The sequence below is a fragment of the Castor canadensis genome, chromosome 11 (assembly GCF_047511655.1).
Source record: "Castor canadensis chromosome 11, mCasCan1.hap1v2, whole genome shotgun sequence".
NCBI lineage: Eukaryota > Metazoa > Chordata > Mammalia > Rodentia > Castoridae > Castor > Castor canadensis.
The window spans coordinates 46489619-46503859 of NC_133396.1; the positions used below are offsets into that span (position 1 = coordinate 46489619).

The 14241-nt window shown below is 42.3% G+C and overlaps 1 protein-coding gene across 1 annotated transcript in view; it reads right to left on the reverse strand.

Moving 5' to 3' along the window:
* Nucleotides 1-503: 503 nt before the first annotated feature.
* Pitpna (phosphatidylinositol transfer protein alpha) overlaps nucleotides 504-14241 on the reverse strand; it is a 52882-nt gene continuing 39144 nt past the window's right edge. Inside the window, 5 exon segments of the mRNA XM_020157910.2 lie at nucleotides 504-3385; nucleotides 4436-4504; nucleotides 12625-12747; nucleotides 13477-13587; nucleotides 13738-13815. Of these exon segments, the coding sequence (XP_020013499.2) occupies nucleotides 4460-4504; nucleotides 12625-12747; nucleotides 13477-13587; nucleotides 13738-13815 (357 nt within the window). The 3' untranslated portion in view covers nucleotides 504-3385; nucleotides 4436-4459.

The following is a 14241-nucleotide window of genomic DNA, read 5'->3' on the forward strand; positions in this document are numbered from 1 at the left end:
GTCCGAGTTACTCGGAGGCTGAGGCAGGTGTCTCCCGTAAGCCCCGTAAGCTCGGGGGTTCCAGGCCAGCCTGGACAACATGAGACCCTGTCCGGGAAAAACAAAAAACAAACCCACCACTGCAAACATTTTTTTTTTTTTTTGGTGGTACTGGGGTTTGAACTCAGGGCCTCACTTGCTAGGCAGGTGCTCTACCTCTTGAGCCACTCCACCAGCCCTTTTTTATGTTGGGTATTTTTGGGATAGGGTCTCACAAACTATTTGCCTGGGCTGGCTTGGAACCGTGATCCTACTGATCTCTGCCTCCTGAGAAGCTAGGATTACAGGCGTGATCCGAGCTACTTTGACCCTCCTACTTTGAATAAATGTCTTGCTTGGTAGGGGAGATGTGAAGAGGAAGGAGACAAAAGCAAAAATGAAATACTACTGGTAGAAAATGGCTAAATTACATTCATATGTGTAATGTTGCATAAATAAATTGACAAAAGGAATATTTTTCCGGCTTCATTTTGTTTTTTTACTATTTTTATTAGCATACATTAATAGTACAAGGGGGTTTCATTGTTATAATTTCATATATGTGTACAGTGTACTTTGAACAAGTTCACCCCCTCTGTTATACAAAGGGAATATTTTAATTTGTGAAAATTCACTTGCAAAAAGTTTCAGAGACACCATTGCACCTTTTCCTAATCTTGCCTTGGTAAAATTGGGGAATTTGAGGATATCTAAGTTGTAAAATGGACAGAAGGACATCATCAATAAGCTGGACTCCAAAAACTCTGTCTAGGATTTTATTAGACTGCTTTTTCCCAATATACCTGTATTGGAAGATTGAGACAAAAGGCACAAACTCACATTAAATAAACAAGGTAATCTAATCAGTTCTACAAAGTGTAGTTTGTAAAAGAAGTAGCACTAGGAGCCAACCAAAATAAGTCAGGGAGTCCCAGTAGGGGCTGTAAAAGTTGAACTTGGGAAGATATATATGTGTCCACAATACTGACCCTGTCCCTGACCTCTCTTCATGAGAAGGCCAGAGCCCAGCAGCCCTGATGCAGAGGCACTGCTGCTTTCAGTTGGGACTAAGTCCCTGGGAATCTAATGGAAGCAGCTGGTCTAAAAGGGCATGACATACCCTCAGGGAAGCTGAGCCTTTGATCACAGACCCCTCTGAGTGCTAGTCAGTTTGGAGTGGGTAAGGAGGGAAGGGGGTACTTAAAAGAAGCCAACACTGTTGCCCAGCAGCAACACCATCCATGGGGATGGCATAGACCAGGGACATCCCTCCTTTATGTTTACATGGGGAGGAGCCCCAGATCTCAGAAAATTCTAGCTCACCTCATTTAGATGCTTTCAAATGTGGGCAATAGGTGGAGGCAGGAGGAGCCAGAGAACAGGCAGATAAAGAGTGAGCCCCCAATAAAGCTGACATGATATGTGTGGATCTCAAAGAAGAGCTGAAGGAAGATGAACATCTGCTGACCCTCACACCACACAAACAACTGTCTGAGTATCAGTTTCTCCCAAGGTAACTCACATCTGGACTTCACCTACTTGATGAATGAAGAAGGAAAATCTTTAAGCACAAATATAATTAATGGGTAATACAGAGCTTGTAGAAAAACAATTACATATTTCTCCAGTAGGAATACTTCTCCAACTTTCCCAGTCCAATACATACTACCAGCAGTTGAGATATTAATTACCGACCAAAATGCCCCAAGTCCATCAATAAAGACCCCCCCCCACCACCAAGATAAGGAGACTAGTAGAGAGGAAGGTGTCTGTAACAGAACATCTGATCCCAAAGGGACCTCAATGAAGGTCAGAGCTAACCATGCCGAGAGGCCCAAATCTGTCCATCCTTGCCCCATTGAGAACCACAGGAAAGCATCCAGTCAGGTTGTCACAGGTGTAATCCTGTGAAACACTCCCTTATTGCACTTATAAATGAGTAAGGCAAACAAACTGATAGCAACCTAAGGATAAATTATCCCATCCCATTTCTTGCTCCCCTAACAGATATTTGGTCCCTCTCATTAGCAGAGGCACCCAGGCTATAGCATGGGCTTTGATCACTGCATACTCAAACCAACTAACTTCATAAGGTTTGGGAAATGTCAGGTGTCAACACAGCTATTTCAGATTCTCCCACCAGGAAGGCGTACTCAGGTTCTGCTGAGCTGTAGGAACCGTGAAGCACTTGGCAGCTTTTATACCCCTGGAGCTTGTACTTCTTCACCAGCTTACTTTGGTAGAGTTCTATACTACCATCACTTTGCTTTTGATTGTCCAGGACAGAACTCAGCATGAGGGCAGGACGAGCTGAGTTCATGATCCACAAATTCCTTTCCAGTGATTGGAGACAAGAGGGTACGTGTTCTGCTGGGGAAAAAAAGCTTTTTGCATGCTAATTTTTTACAGCATGAAAAGATGAGGACTCTTACATCCTAATCAGCATCAAAGACAGAGGACAGGGATGTATGAAAGCATAGAGAAAAGAGGATTATTGCTGAGTGGCAGCACCAGCCCAAAAAGGAAGAGGAGTGTGGACATACAGAGCTCCTCAGGGGTTGGATAGATTTGTATCTATGGGGCAAACTCAATTCTGAGGACCATACTTGACAATTCCCCCCTCCCTGCAGGTGGAGAGGTTACCAGGGTGTTTTATAGATTAGAGAGATTCAAACGGAGTGGGCAACAGGAGGGCCAAGAAGTCACAGTTCTTTCTAGGAATAGTGACCAGATATGCAATGACTGGGCAAATATATATTATTTGCTCGATTTCCTTAAACAAAGACTGACTGGGCCTTAATTATCCTCCTGGTGCTTAGACCACTCTTACCAACAGGAATACTAGGAATAGAAGTCAGAGTTAAGAAGCTACATTCCTGTTGTGTGGAAGTGGGGGGAAAAACTGTATTTCCAACTCATCCTCTCTCCCCAAGTGAGCACTCAAAATTGCAAAGATCTGTCCAGGAAGCAAAATACCTCAGTTTGTCCCAAGGTTGAAAACAAATTAACTTAAATCACCACATCACAAAAGGCAGCTATTTTGAAAAGACTAAAAATGTCACTTGGAAATAAAGGTTGGGGGGTACACATAGAAATGGGTCAGAACACAATGGAGAGAGAGAGAGAGAGGAGCTGTAAATACAGCAACCTACACACCACATATCTCAGAGGAGCAGGCTCCCGCACATGGTCTTTGTAATATCAGACGGTCTGTTTGTTCACAATATTAAAGGGCATCTAGAATTAGCTACAGTAAAGGATTGAAAGTTGCCTGAAGAATGGGCACAGAGAGGCTGCGTCCGAAGATGGCCTGTCACTCAAGAGGGTGGAGCTGCTGGGCCTTCCTGTTGACCACTGTCTTGCAAAACTAGAAGAGAAATACAATTATTAAGGAAGCAACAGAGGAAAACAAAAGCACACTGTAAATCATCTTGAGTGGGGAATTTTCAAAAGGAGGAAGGATGCCAGTTGATGGACAGGGGCTTGGTGGGGAGATGGTGCTAAAGCCTCAGCAATGATTGGGAAGCTGGGATCCACTTAATCTTACCCTTCTAGCTCCAGAAGCTGCTTTAAGAACATGGGGTAGCCAGAGCACACAGAGGTATCACTGCTGGTGAGACCATAGGTCTCCTTAGCCTCTTGGTACGAGAGGACAGACAGTTTTTTATTTGATCAAATAATTTTCTCTAAAAGCCAAATTGGGAGTAGGGCCAAGCCAGGTTTTTCATTCCATTATCAAGAATACTCTGAGCTGCTGGAATAACATGAGTTCACTACAGCAGGCACTAGGGAACTAGCATTGGGAACTAATAGAAGGAAAGGCCTTGGAGAAGAGTGACAATGTGAAACAAGGGATATCCTGTCCTGGTCCTATGACGTGAGCAGAAACACTCTCCAAGTATCTCAAAGATCCTACCTCTGCTGAGGACAGCTACTTAGTATGACATCAGGGGGTATAAAGAAAGAAATGAGCACCAGACCTAACAATGAATGCTAAGAAAAGCTGTCTTGCCAGTGAGTCTTCCAAGGGAAGGGCAGGGAAGAGCTCCTGGCTCTTGCACGAGGAGTACAGGAAGTGCCCCAACATGCCAGCTTCATGTTGCAAGATGGCTCACGTTGCAAGAGGGGAAAAGTGATTGTTACCATGAACTTTGCTTCCACCATACTCCACCCTCTCTTCTTACCACCTGTCCATGTCTATTTGGGTGATTCTTTATAAAACATGCTCCTGAAATGTCCTAATAGCCATAATCTCTTTCCATGGAAACCCAAGAACTCTCTAACATGGCAGTCATCATTACTAGAGAGAAGGATGAGGAATGAAGTGGGTTTTCTGATTCCATAGTGAGCTGCTTTGAGAAGAAAGCTGATTTTAGCTTCTATGACATGCACAATGCAAAAGAGATTCAGTACATACAGTGCAGAAGGGGGAAGGGTGGCTTTAGTCATCTGCTGTCATTCCTTTCACCGGGTCCTTTTGTCTCATCTGGAACAGAAAAAGCAGGGAAAACTGAAAGCTCTTGCCGCTGATGGAACGCTACCACAGATATATCCCACTTTCTTAATTCTGGTAATAGATAGGGTGGAACATTTTTTGTACACAAAGCAAAAATTTGGAAGGATAGAAATCTGCATACATATAGCTGAAGCCATACCATTTATAGGTCTGTCACTGGTCCCACCACCCAAGACCACTTAGTAATTTACTAATCCAAAGACAAGTCCTGTTTTTCACTGCTTTTAGTGAGATGTAACTTCCTATCAATGAATGTGACAGCTTCACCAGCTGTCAGAGAGGAGGTCCTTCCCAGAGAATGCCAGTAAAATAATTTGTTTCATTCTTATAGTGAAATGTCCTAAGGCATTTCCTGTTTTCTGCGGACTATATGACATGAGAGATTTATCTGATATTTGTGATGTTCTTCAGATCCAGTGAATGTAGACTTTATATATTGTTGAAGAACATGAAAGAAACTCTAATCTTACTTTGTTTTGGTGGTACTGGGGTTTGAACTTGGCCTTGCACTTGCTTTTTTTTTTATTGAGACGGGTCTCACTATGTAACCCACTTGGGCTACATAGTGCTAGGATTATAGGTGTATTTTGTTTTAATAGTGGTTGCCACTAATGAGTAAGGCTGGATATTGGATGAATGCGTTTTTGTTTTTTTTTTGTGGCACTGGGGTTTGAACTCAGGACCTCACACTTGCTAGGCAGGTGCTCTTACTGCTTGAGCCACTCTGCCAGACCTTTTTTTTTTTTTTGAGATAGGATCTCCTCAACTATTTGCCTGGGGCTGGCTTCAACGACCTGTGATCCTCCAGATCGCTGCCTCCTGAATTATAGGATTAAGCCACTGGTGCCCAGCTGAATAGGACTTTTGTTTATATATTCATCTGTTATTTTATTTGGACTTCTATTTTTAATATTTTTCTGTATCTTTTGAAAAAAAATTTTTTTAAGAACTGGGGTTTGAACTCAGGGCTTGGCACTTGCTATCCAGGCATTCTATACCCATTTATCATTAAATATGAAATATTCCTTTGATTTGAAAAAAATAATAGTGCAAGTATCAGTTTCAATATCCAGTTTATGATATCATAATATAGTTTGCAAGATGTTACCATTGGTATAAATTAGGTAAAAGGTAAACAAATCTTTCTGCATCATTTCTTGTAACTGCACATGAATCTTATTGTTATCTCAAAATAAGAAGTTCAATAAAGAAAATAAAATTTGTAAAAATAATCAGTTTAAGGCACTGAAACGTAGTCTCAAACCAAGCCAGGCACTGGTGGCTCACACCTATAATCCTAGCTAGTTGGGAGGTTAAAATGGGAAGGATTACAGTTCAAGGCCAGCCCAGACAAATAGTTTGAGAGACCCCCATCTGTAAAACAACTATAGCAAGCAGGTACCAGTGGCTTATTCCTGTAATCCTAGCTACTCAGGAGGCAGAGATCAGGAGGATCACAGTTCAAAGCCAGCCCCTAGCAAATCGTTTGAAGACACTATCTTGAAAAAAAACCCAACACAAAAAAGGGCTGGCTCAAGCGTTAAAAGTGCCTGCCTAGCAAGAATGAGACCCTGAGCTAAACCCCAGAGCTCCCCACAACCCACCAAAAAAAAAAAGCAAAATGGACTGGAGATGTGGCTTAAGTGGTAGAGTACCTGCTTTGCAAGTGTGAAGCCCTGAGTTCACGCCCTAGTTCCACCCAAAAAAAACACTGAGTGTACAAAGATTTTTATCACAGTGAGAACCTAGAAAAAAACATTAAGGAAAATCCAACATAGGATAATGACAGAATACAAAACAACATATTTTAAAATTATAAGCATGTTATGTAAAGACAGTTTTGGGCTGGAGTGTGGCTTAGTGGTACAACACAGGCTTAGAATGTTGCATCCTGGGTTCAATCCCTAGCACCTCCCCCCCCACAAAGATGGTTTTTTTGTTTTGTTTTAACGGGAAACACATCACTATAATGTTCAGGGAAAAAAAGTAAGATAACCACTCAATAGATGCAATACAATCATAACTAAGTGAAAATGTGTAGAAAGACTTAGAAAATGTATAATAATGTTTATAGTAGTAGTTATCTTTAGGTTTTGTTTGTTTGTTTGTTTCTAATGAAAGAAGATCTTATGCTGTAGGTCTAGAACTCCCTGAGTAGCCTAGATTGGCCTCAAACTTGTGATCCTCTTGCCTCAGTATTCTCAGCGCTGGGATTACAGGTGTATGCCACCATGCCTGGCTTCAGTATATTTTAAAAAATGTACAATGCTTATATATCATGACAATATTGAAAAACTATATTTAAAAATAAAACAACACTTTATTCTGGGACGCTGGCAATGTTCCATGTGATCGGCCCTGGAGTCAATCACCATAGTAAGAGGAAATTAAGACTCTGGGAGGGAAGTGTCACCCCCACATGCAGGGGCTCATAAGTCTCAAAAGCTCTAATCCTGCCTCTGCAGGTACCATAGGAATCTTTGGTTGCTATTTCTGTTGGTCCAGCAGGTAAGCTTGGTACCAAGGGGTTTCTCCTTATCAACCTAACCCTCAGAACCTATATCCACTGTGATCCTAAACTGGGGTGTGGTGTCCTGCCAGACACTTCACTACTGAGGAAGACTAGTGCAGTATCTGGGTAACCTGTCCAGAGTTTAAGATTTAAATTAAAACTGATGGGGACCCAGCAGTCAGAAAGCCGTAGGATGGAGCAAGGGCCTTCTGTATCAAGAGTCAGGTGACAAGAGCCGGGTATTGGTGGCTCATGCCTATAATCCTAGCTACTTAGGAGGCAGGGATTAGAGGATCGAAGTTCAAGGCCAGCCTGGACAAATAGTTCACAAGATCCTATCTTGAAAATACCCAATGCAAAAAGGGGCTGGCAAAATAGCTCAAGGTAGAGTGCTTGCCTAGCAAGTGTGAAGCCCTGAGTTCAAACTCTAGTACTTCTAAAATTAAAACAAGAAAATGCTGCAGAATCTTACTCATGGACACAGTATCTTTGCTAATTTTTAACCAATATTCTAGAAAGTCTAATAAATAGGAAAACAAGTTTTTATTTATTTATTTTAGTAAAAGTAACCATAAAGTTTATTAGGAGAGGAACAGTGGGGAGAAAAGAGAGAGAGAAGCATTTCCTGTTCCCCACACAGGAAATGGGAACAAAGACTCAGAAAACAAGTTTTTAAAAATGAGTTATCTCTTACCAGTTTTGTCTACAGAATTAATGGCCAAAGGCCCAGGAGGTAATTGACTTCTCTGAGTCTCACTTTCTCTAGCTATAAAATGGAACTAGTGCCTATAGTTAAAGGTTGTCTTGAGGGCTAGTGGAGTGGGTCAAGTGATAGAGCACCTGCCTAGAAAGTGTGAGGCCCTGAGTTCAAACTCAAGTACTGCAAAAAAAAAAAAAAAAAAAAAAAAAGGTTGTCATGAGCATTTGATAACATAATACATATAAAATTCTTACTATACATGGCAGGCATACAATAAGATCTCAATAAGAGTTAGATTATATTACAGAGAAAAGTATTTTTATTACTGCTATATTTAGGAGATAGTAAATCCCCCATTATAGGGTGTAATCAAGGACAGGCTAGTGGGGAAAGTGCAGAGAGAACTCAAGCACTGGACATATAATTGGACTAAATGATCTTTAAGGAACCTCCTTCCACTTTTGGGACTATGAACATCCTAAGAGAGCAAGGGCATGGGGGAGACAGAAGAAAGGGAGGAAGGAGCAAGAAAGAAGAGAAGGGAAGGAAGGTGAGAATGAGACTGATCTATGGGTAAATAGTTCCTGACATTTTTCTTTTTTGACGGAACTGGGGGTTGAACTCAGGGCCTTGTGCTTGCTATACAGGCAGACACTCTACCATCTACCACTTGAGGCATGCCTCCAACCCATGACATTTTTCTTTTTAGGGCAAAGAACTAATCTTTTGATCCCTTGTTTCTTAATTCGTTGACCTCACCCAAAAAGGATGGGTACATTCCCCGCAGGGACTAGATTTGCAACAGGAAAACAAAGAATCAGTTTGTTAAAAACTCATAAAAAATCTACCTACACTAGACTATTATGTATTGGTTTAAAGACTGACAGTCATAGGGCTGGTGAGTGGCTCAAGTGGTAGAGCACTTGCCTAGCAAGTGTGAGACCCTGAGTTCAAACTCTAGTATATCAAAAAAAAGATACAAAACCATGAAGACAACAAGAGCAGAGGTGACACAGCAGATGAGAGATGATAATTTTCTGGAAAATGAAAAAAGGATGGGTGAGTTTTAAATAATTCACAGAGTGCCTATAAAGATGAGGCGCTAAGAAGGAACAGATTCTGCTGTGGATTCTCCAAAGGCTCAGGAACTAGAGGCACCAGGTACCTCTTCAGGTGGGAGTACTCAGTGGAGTTGAAAACAAGTGACTTCTTTGAAAGTCTGAGTAGAGAATGGTTAGAACCTGATGGTCTCTTCCATTGCTCTCCAAGTCATCCCACCACCCTTCCCTGCCTTCCTGCCATAGCAAAAGCCAGTAGGTTCACTCTGTGGCGACACTGAGAGAAGCCTGGACTTGGGACCTCAGGCTCAGCTAGGTACAAAGTGGCCATGGTGCAGAGTATGAGGGGATTAAGTTAAAGCCAACAGATGGCATGAGCCTGCCAGGATCCCTCCTCAGTTTGGCTCTCGAAATGTTGGCTCCCCAAGCAAGAGACTTGTGAGGCAAAAAGAGCAGCCCCTCCAAAAAGACTGAGACTCCCTGTTTTAACTACTTGTACTCTACAATGAAGCCCATGCATTGATTTGAGGAAAGCCCCTAATAAGAAACAGAATCACACATGATTTGAACAAAAGAGTACAGTGGAAACAGTATTCAGGGAGTAAAGAGAAACCTCAAAAAAACAAAAACTATCACATCTGTAATCCCAGCTACTTGGGAGTCTGAGATCAGGAGGATTATGGTTCAAGGCCAGCCCGGGGAAATAGTTTGTAAGACTCCATCTCCAAGGTAACCAGAGCAAAATGGACTGGAGGTGTGGCTCAAGCCATAGAGGGCCTGCTTTGCAACCACAAAGTCCTGAGATCAAACCCTAGCACCACTGGAAAAAAAAAAAAGGAACAAGCAAACTACAGAGCTCAGTTAGGAAAAAGAATGACAAAGTCACAGTCATAAACAATGAAAAACAACTTAACCAAAACCTGTGATACTGAAGGATGAAAGGAAGTACGTATGGTGAGTAGGGCAATAGAGTAAAATCCCCCATGGGAGGAAGCCAACAGTCAATATTTAAAGTTGAGAAATTAAGAGTTAACGAGTATAAGCATATGATTTGGAAATATGGAGGTAACTAACTAAAGAAACTGTGCGAATTGCAAGGTGCTGCCTCTGGGGGTAGCCAAAGAAGACAGCTTCTTCTCCATAAGCCTTGGGTACTATCTGAATTGTAAAATTATAAAAATAAAACTGATTAAAAATATATATGTATATATAAATGTATATAGGTATATATAAATTTTTTTCTGTGTGGTGCTAGGGATGGAACCAGAGCTTCACACATGCTAAGCAAGTGCTCTACCACCAAGCTATATCCCCTAGCTAACAACTGTATATATATATATATATAAACTGCTTGAGTGTGATAATCATAATCCTATATCTTTTTTTTTTTTATGTGGGACTGGGGCTTGAACTCAAGGCCTACACTTAGAGCCGCTCCACCAGCCCTTTTCTGTGAAGGGTTTTTTTCTAGTTAGGGTACCGAGGAACTATTTTCCTGGGCTGGCTTCAAACCTTGATCCCCTGATCTCTGTCTCCTGAGCAGCTAGGATTACAGGTGTGAGCCACTGGCGCCTGGCAATCCTAAATCATTTTTTACTCTTGAGTCAATGTAATTAATAAATAAATAAATATATATATTTATTTATTTATATAAATAAATAAATAAATATATTTATTTATTTATTAAATAAATAAATAAATATATATATATATATATATATATATTTTTTTTTTTTTGTGGTACTGGGGTTTGAACTCAGGGCCTACACTTTGAGGCGTGAGCTACCCGTGCCCAGCTCCAACAACTGTATTTTTAGAGAAAAAAACCAAGCAAGCCAGGGGCATAGTTAGCACACAAAGATTTTGCAGAATTGCTAAAGAGGTTAAAACCAAATAACATGGATTTAGTTTTGCTTTCTCTTCAGTGCAAATTAATTTTAAAATTGTTTTTCCAAAGAGGTTCCTACATTGGTAGCTGTCCTGGAGGATAGTGGTCATATAAGCTTTTGGCACGATCCTCCATGAAATGGGAAAACATTTAAAGGGGAGGGGGGGACATTAAAAAAACTAACTCCCTAATTCTCAGTTTTTTGGGGGTAGTTTGAATGCAGATCCTCCTGCTTGCCAGGTAGATTCTACTACTTGAGCTGCACCCCGCCTGACTCCCAAGTTTTGGATCTGAGGTAGGCAGATCCAGTAGACCTTCTGGAGAGTTCTTCCAGCACCAAGAATTTGAGCCTTACTTCTTTTTTTGGTGCTAGGGATTGAACCCAGGACCCCACCCATGCTAAGAGCTCTAAGAATTTTAATTCTTCACAAGAGCATAAGGAAAACAGCAAATACTTTCATGAAACCCAGTGTACTCCTGACTTTGTCAGACAGAAGATCATTGAAGCTCTCTGCCAAACCCCAGTGAAAGTCTCTATATTGGTCCATTTGGTAACAAGACAAGGATGACCAAAAGACTCTAGCCTCTCTCTTAGACAGAATCGCCAGAGCCCTGAACGTTCAAGTGTACCACTTCCTGAGGATCCTTAGCAAAAGAACCAAGGACTATGTTCAAAATCCTGCCACTTGACTGCCAAATGTAGCTGAATGAATAACCAAAACATCTGCCTTCAATAGGAACTAACTCAGCACACCACTTACCAGTGAGTCAGCCCAGGAAAAGTGTCATCCTGGATGGTAAAAACAGTTCCCTGTGGGGCTCCAGAGGAAGGAAGGACTTTGGGGCTCAAGTTCCAGCCTAGACCAGCACTGCAAAATGCAGAGCATTTGTGTGGCATGGTCACCAGAAGCACCTCAAACCTGGCCCTCTCCTGAGGCCCTGCAACAGAGCTACTGTAAAGCAAGGCCTGTGTAGGACACTCAGAGTCTAAGACAACCCCAACCTGGAGCAAGGAGGGAGAAATGGATGGTGGTTCTTAAGAAACAGAACTAACTGCCTTATTTTTAGCCCCTAAAGGGTAAGAGGGCTCCTGAGGGCACGTAGAGGTAGGAGGTAAGGTGAGTGACTCAAGAGCAGTGGCAGTGGGCCAGACAGTGCTAGGCTGTTAGGTTGACTCTATCACTTGCAGGCCCTGGCACAATTGAGTTCTCAGAGCCTCCCATTCCTCAGTTGAGGGTGCTTCCTCACAGGTGCTATGACAACTACCCAAGACAGTGTATATAAAAGCTCCTAGAACAGTGCCTGTACACAGACAGTCTTCATGGTTATTCACAGTCCATCTCCTCTGAGTGGACCTATGGGGGAAGCCTCCCTTAATAAGCAGGAGTGCTGGGTCTTCAGGCTCCAAAGAAGCAGATCCCTTCAGGGATTTATGCCAAGGCCAAGGAAACAAAAACATAAAACCCCCAAAGCTCCACACTCTAAAAATATCTTGAAACAACCATTCAGAGCAATCAATTTCTGTGTGTTCTGTGGCTGTTCCTCTGTGGGTTATGTGCATAGTATCTGTGGATCAGCCCAGCCTGCCTCCCAGGGTCACCTCCAACTCCACAGTCCAGCACAATCCCCCACCTGGCTCTGAAGACTCACTGCAGTGCTGTATTACTCACTTGGCATGCAGCACAGACTGCCATATTTGTCTCTGTGCATGTGCCAAGGCCTCAGCTAGACTGCAAATTCAAGAGCACAGGCTGTTCTCTTCCTTATACTTTTCATACTGCCTGGCAGTATACCTAGCCCACAGCACAACGTGACAACATATGTTCCTAGAACTATAAGGAGATGCCCTCAGTAACATGTCCCAGCACAAACCTCCTTAATATTTATGTGTTGATGTAACAAAGAGCCTCAGAGTCCTGAGAGCCTGCTCACCTCATCCAGCTGTCTCTTTGTCTCTTCTTCCATCCTTCGAATATCATCCATTGTCAGGTCAACCCACTTATCGAGCCAACAGAACAGCTGCCTGTGAAAGTTTGTAAACAGACGCTTCTCTTGCTATAAAAAAAGGAGGGAACCAAGTTAGAATCCGGAAGGTAGAAGCCACTGTTATACCCTCCTCCCCATAATCTCTAATATTCATACTTCATAGATGAAGCGGGGAGGAGTGATTTCTGGCTGGCTAATTGGTATCAGTCACAGGTCAGTAACCTTTGCCTTCACATGTCTAATTAGGTAAGGATTCAAATAGAAGGAAGCTCTCAAGAAAGAATATGTGCCTAGTTAACATCAAGGCCCTCTGCCCAAAATATTACCAAGATAGGCAGCTAGTGAGCTCCTAGTGAAGTCAAGGTCCCAAAGCAACTGCCAAATATCCTCTTGTCTCTGGTGGCTAACACCAGCTTATAACTGGCCAGCAGTTATAAAATGTGCACCAAGAGTATCTCAAAGAATTAAAAGGCTGTAAAACTCCTTAGGTGTGTCCAGTTGAGTAATTCAGGGCACTAGAGAATTTGTTTCACAGTGCCTCTTGCCTTTTGGCTTTCAGAAAAGGGAGACTATATTTTATCTGTAATTCAATCACAGCAAGTCCGTTCCTGTTTCCTTCTTTTGCCTAGGTTTCCTTCCCACTTACATGTAATGACCCTAGATAGACAGCAAGGAAAATGGGGGTCTGGGAAACCAAACTCTGAAATATTCTAATGCTTATTACACTAGGATACATGTCACATGGTCCTATGACCATGCCTCCCCAGCATCCCCAAAAGCCTCACCGTGCTCACTTACCTTATGTATAAAGTTTTCCACTTTGTTCTGCAGGCCCCACCACTTGAACTTGACAGTAACCAGTTTGTATGCACACATATATGGGCAGTCTTTCTGGTTTACAAGTTCTTGCTGCATTAGAAACATACCCGGAGGCAGGCTAGTAACTAAGAGGAAAAAGCTCAGGCAGTCCCTTAGTCTAGCCCCAGCCATTCCCTCTCCTTGGGGAAAGGCCCACCCACACAGTGCCCGACCTCCTGGTGGTAAGGGTATGAACTGCACCTTCCAGTTGGGGCCTAATGGTCCTCGGCCTGTTTTGATAGATTTAAATTTTGCTGGGTCTTCCTCTGCCTTGTAATCCTGAGAGTTGTGGAATTGGAGTTGGAGGAGAAAAGGAAAAGGAAATGAAAGAGAGGGGAGACAGAAGGAGTAAGAACAGATTTTTCATTAGAGCATCCTCATACCAGTTTTTCTTTTTTTTTTTTTTTTTCATAACAGTTCTTGATGCTGCTGGCATACTGCAAACATGGGAAGATGTTGGAAACAAGATGTAGAACTGTTTACATTTGCCTCAGAGGAGAGTTCTATGCAATTTCTCTGCCAGGGTTTGTTTTCAGTTTTACCGCTATGAAAGTGTCACTAGACTGTCTGAGCAGGCACATATTTCCAGTGTCTAAGACAGATTTTTACCCAGGGTGAGCATCCAAATTGCTAGGGAAGACTTCTTAAATACAGATTTCTGGGTCACCCTACTTTAAACCCAGTGACTAAGAATGTCTGCAGGTG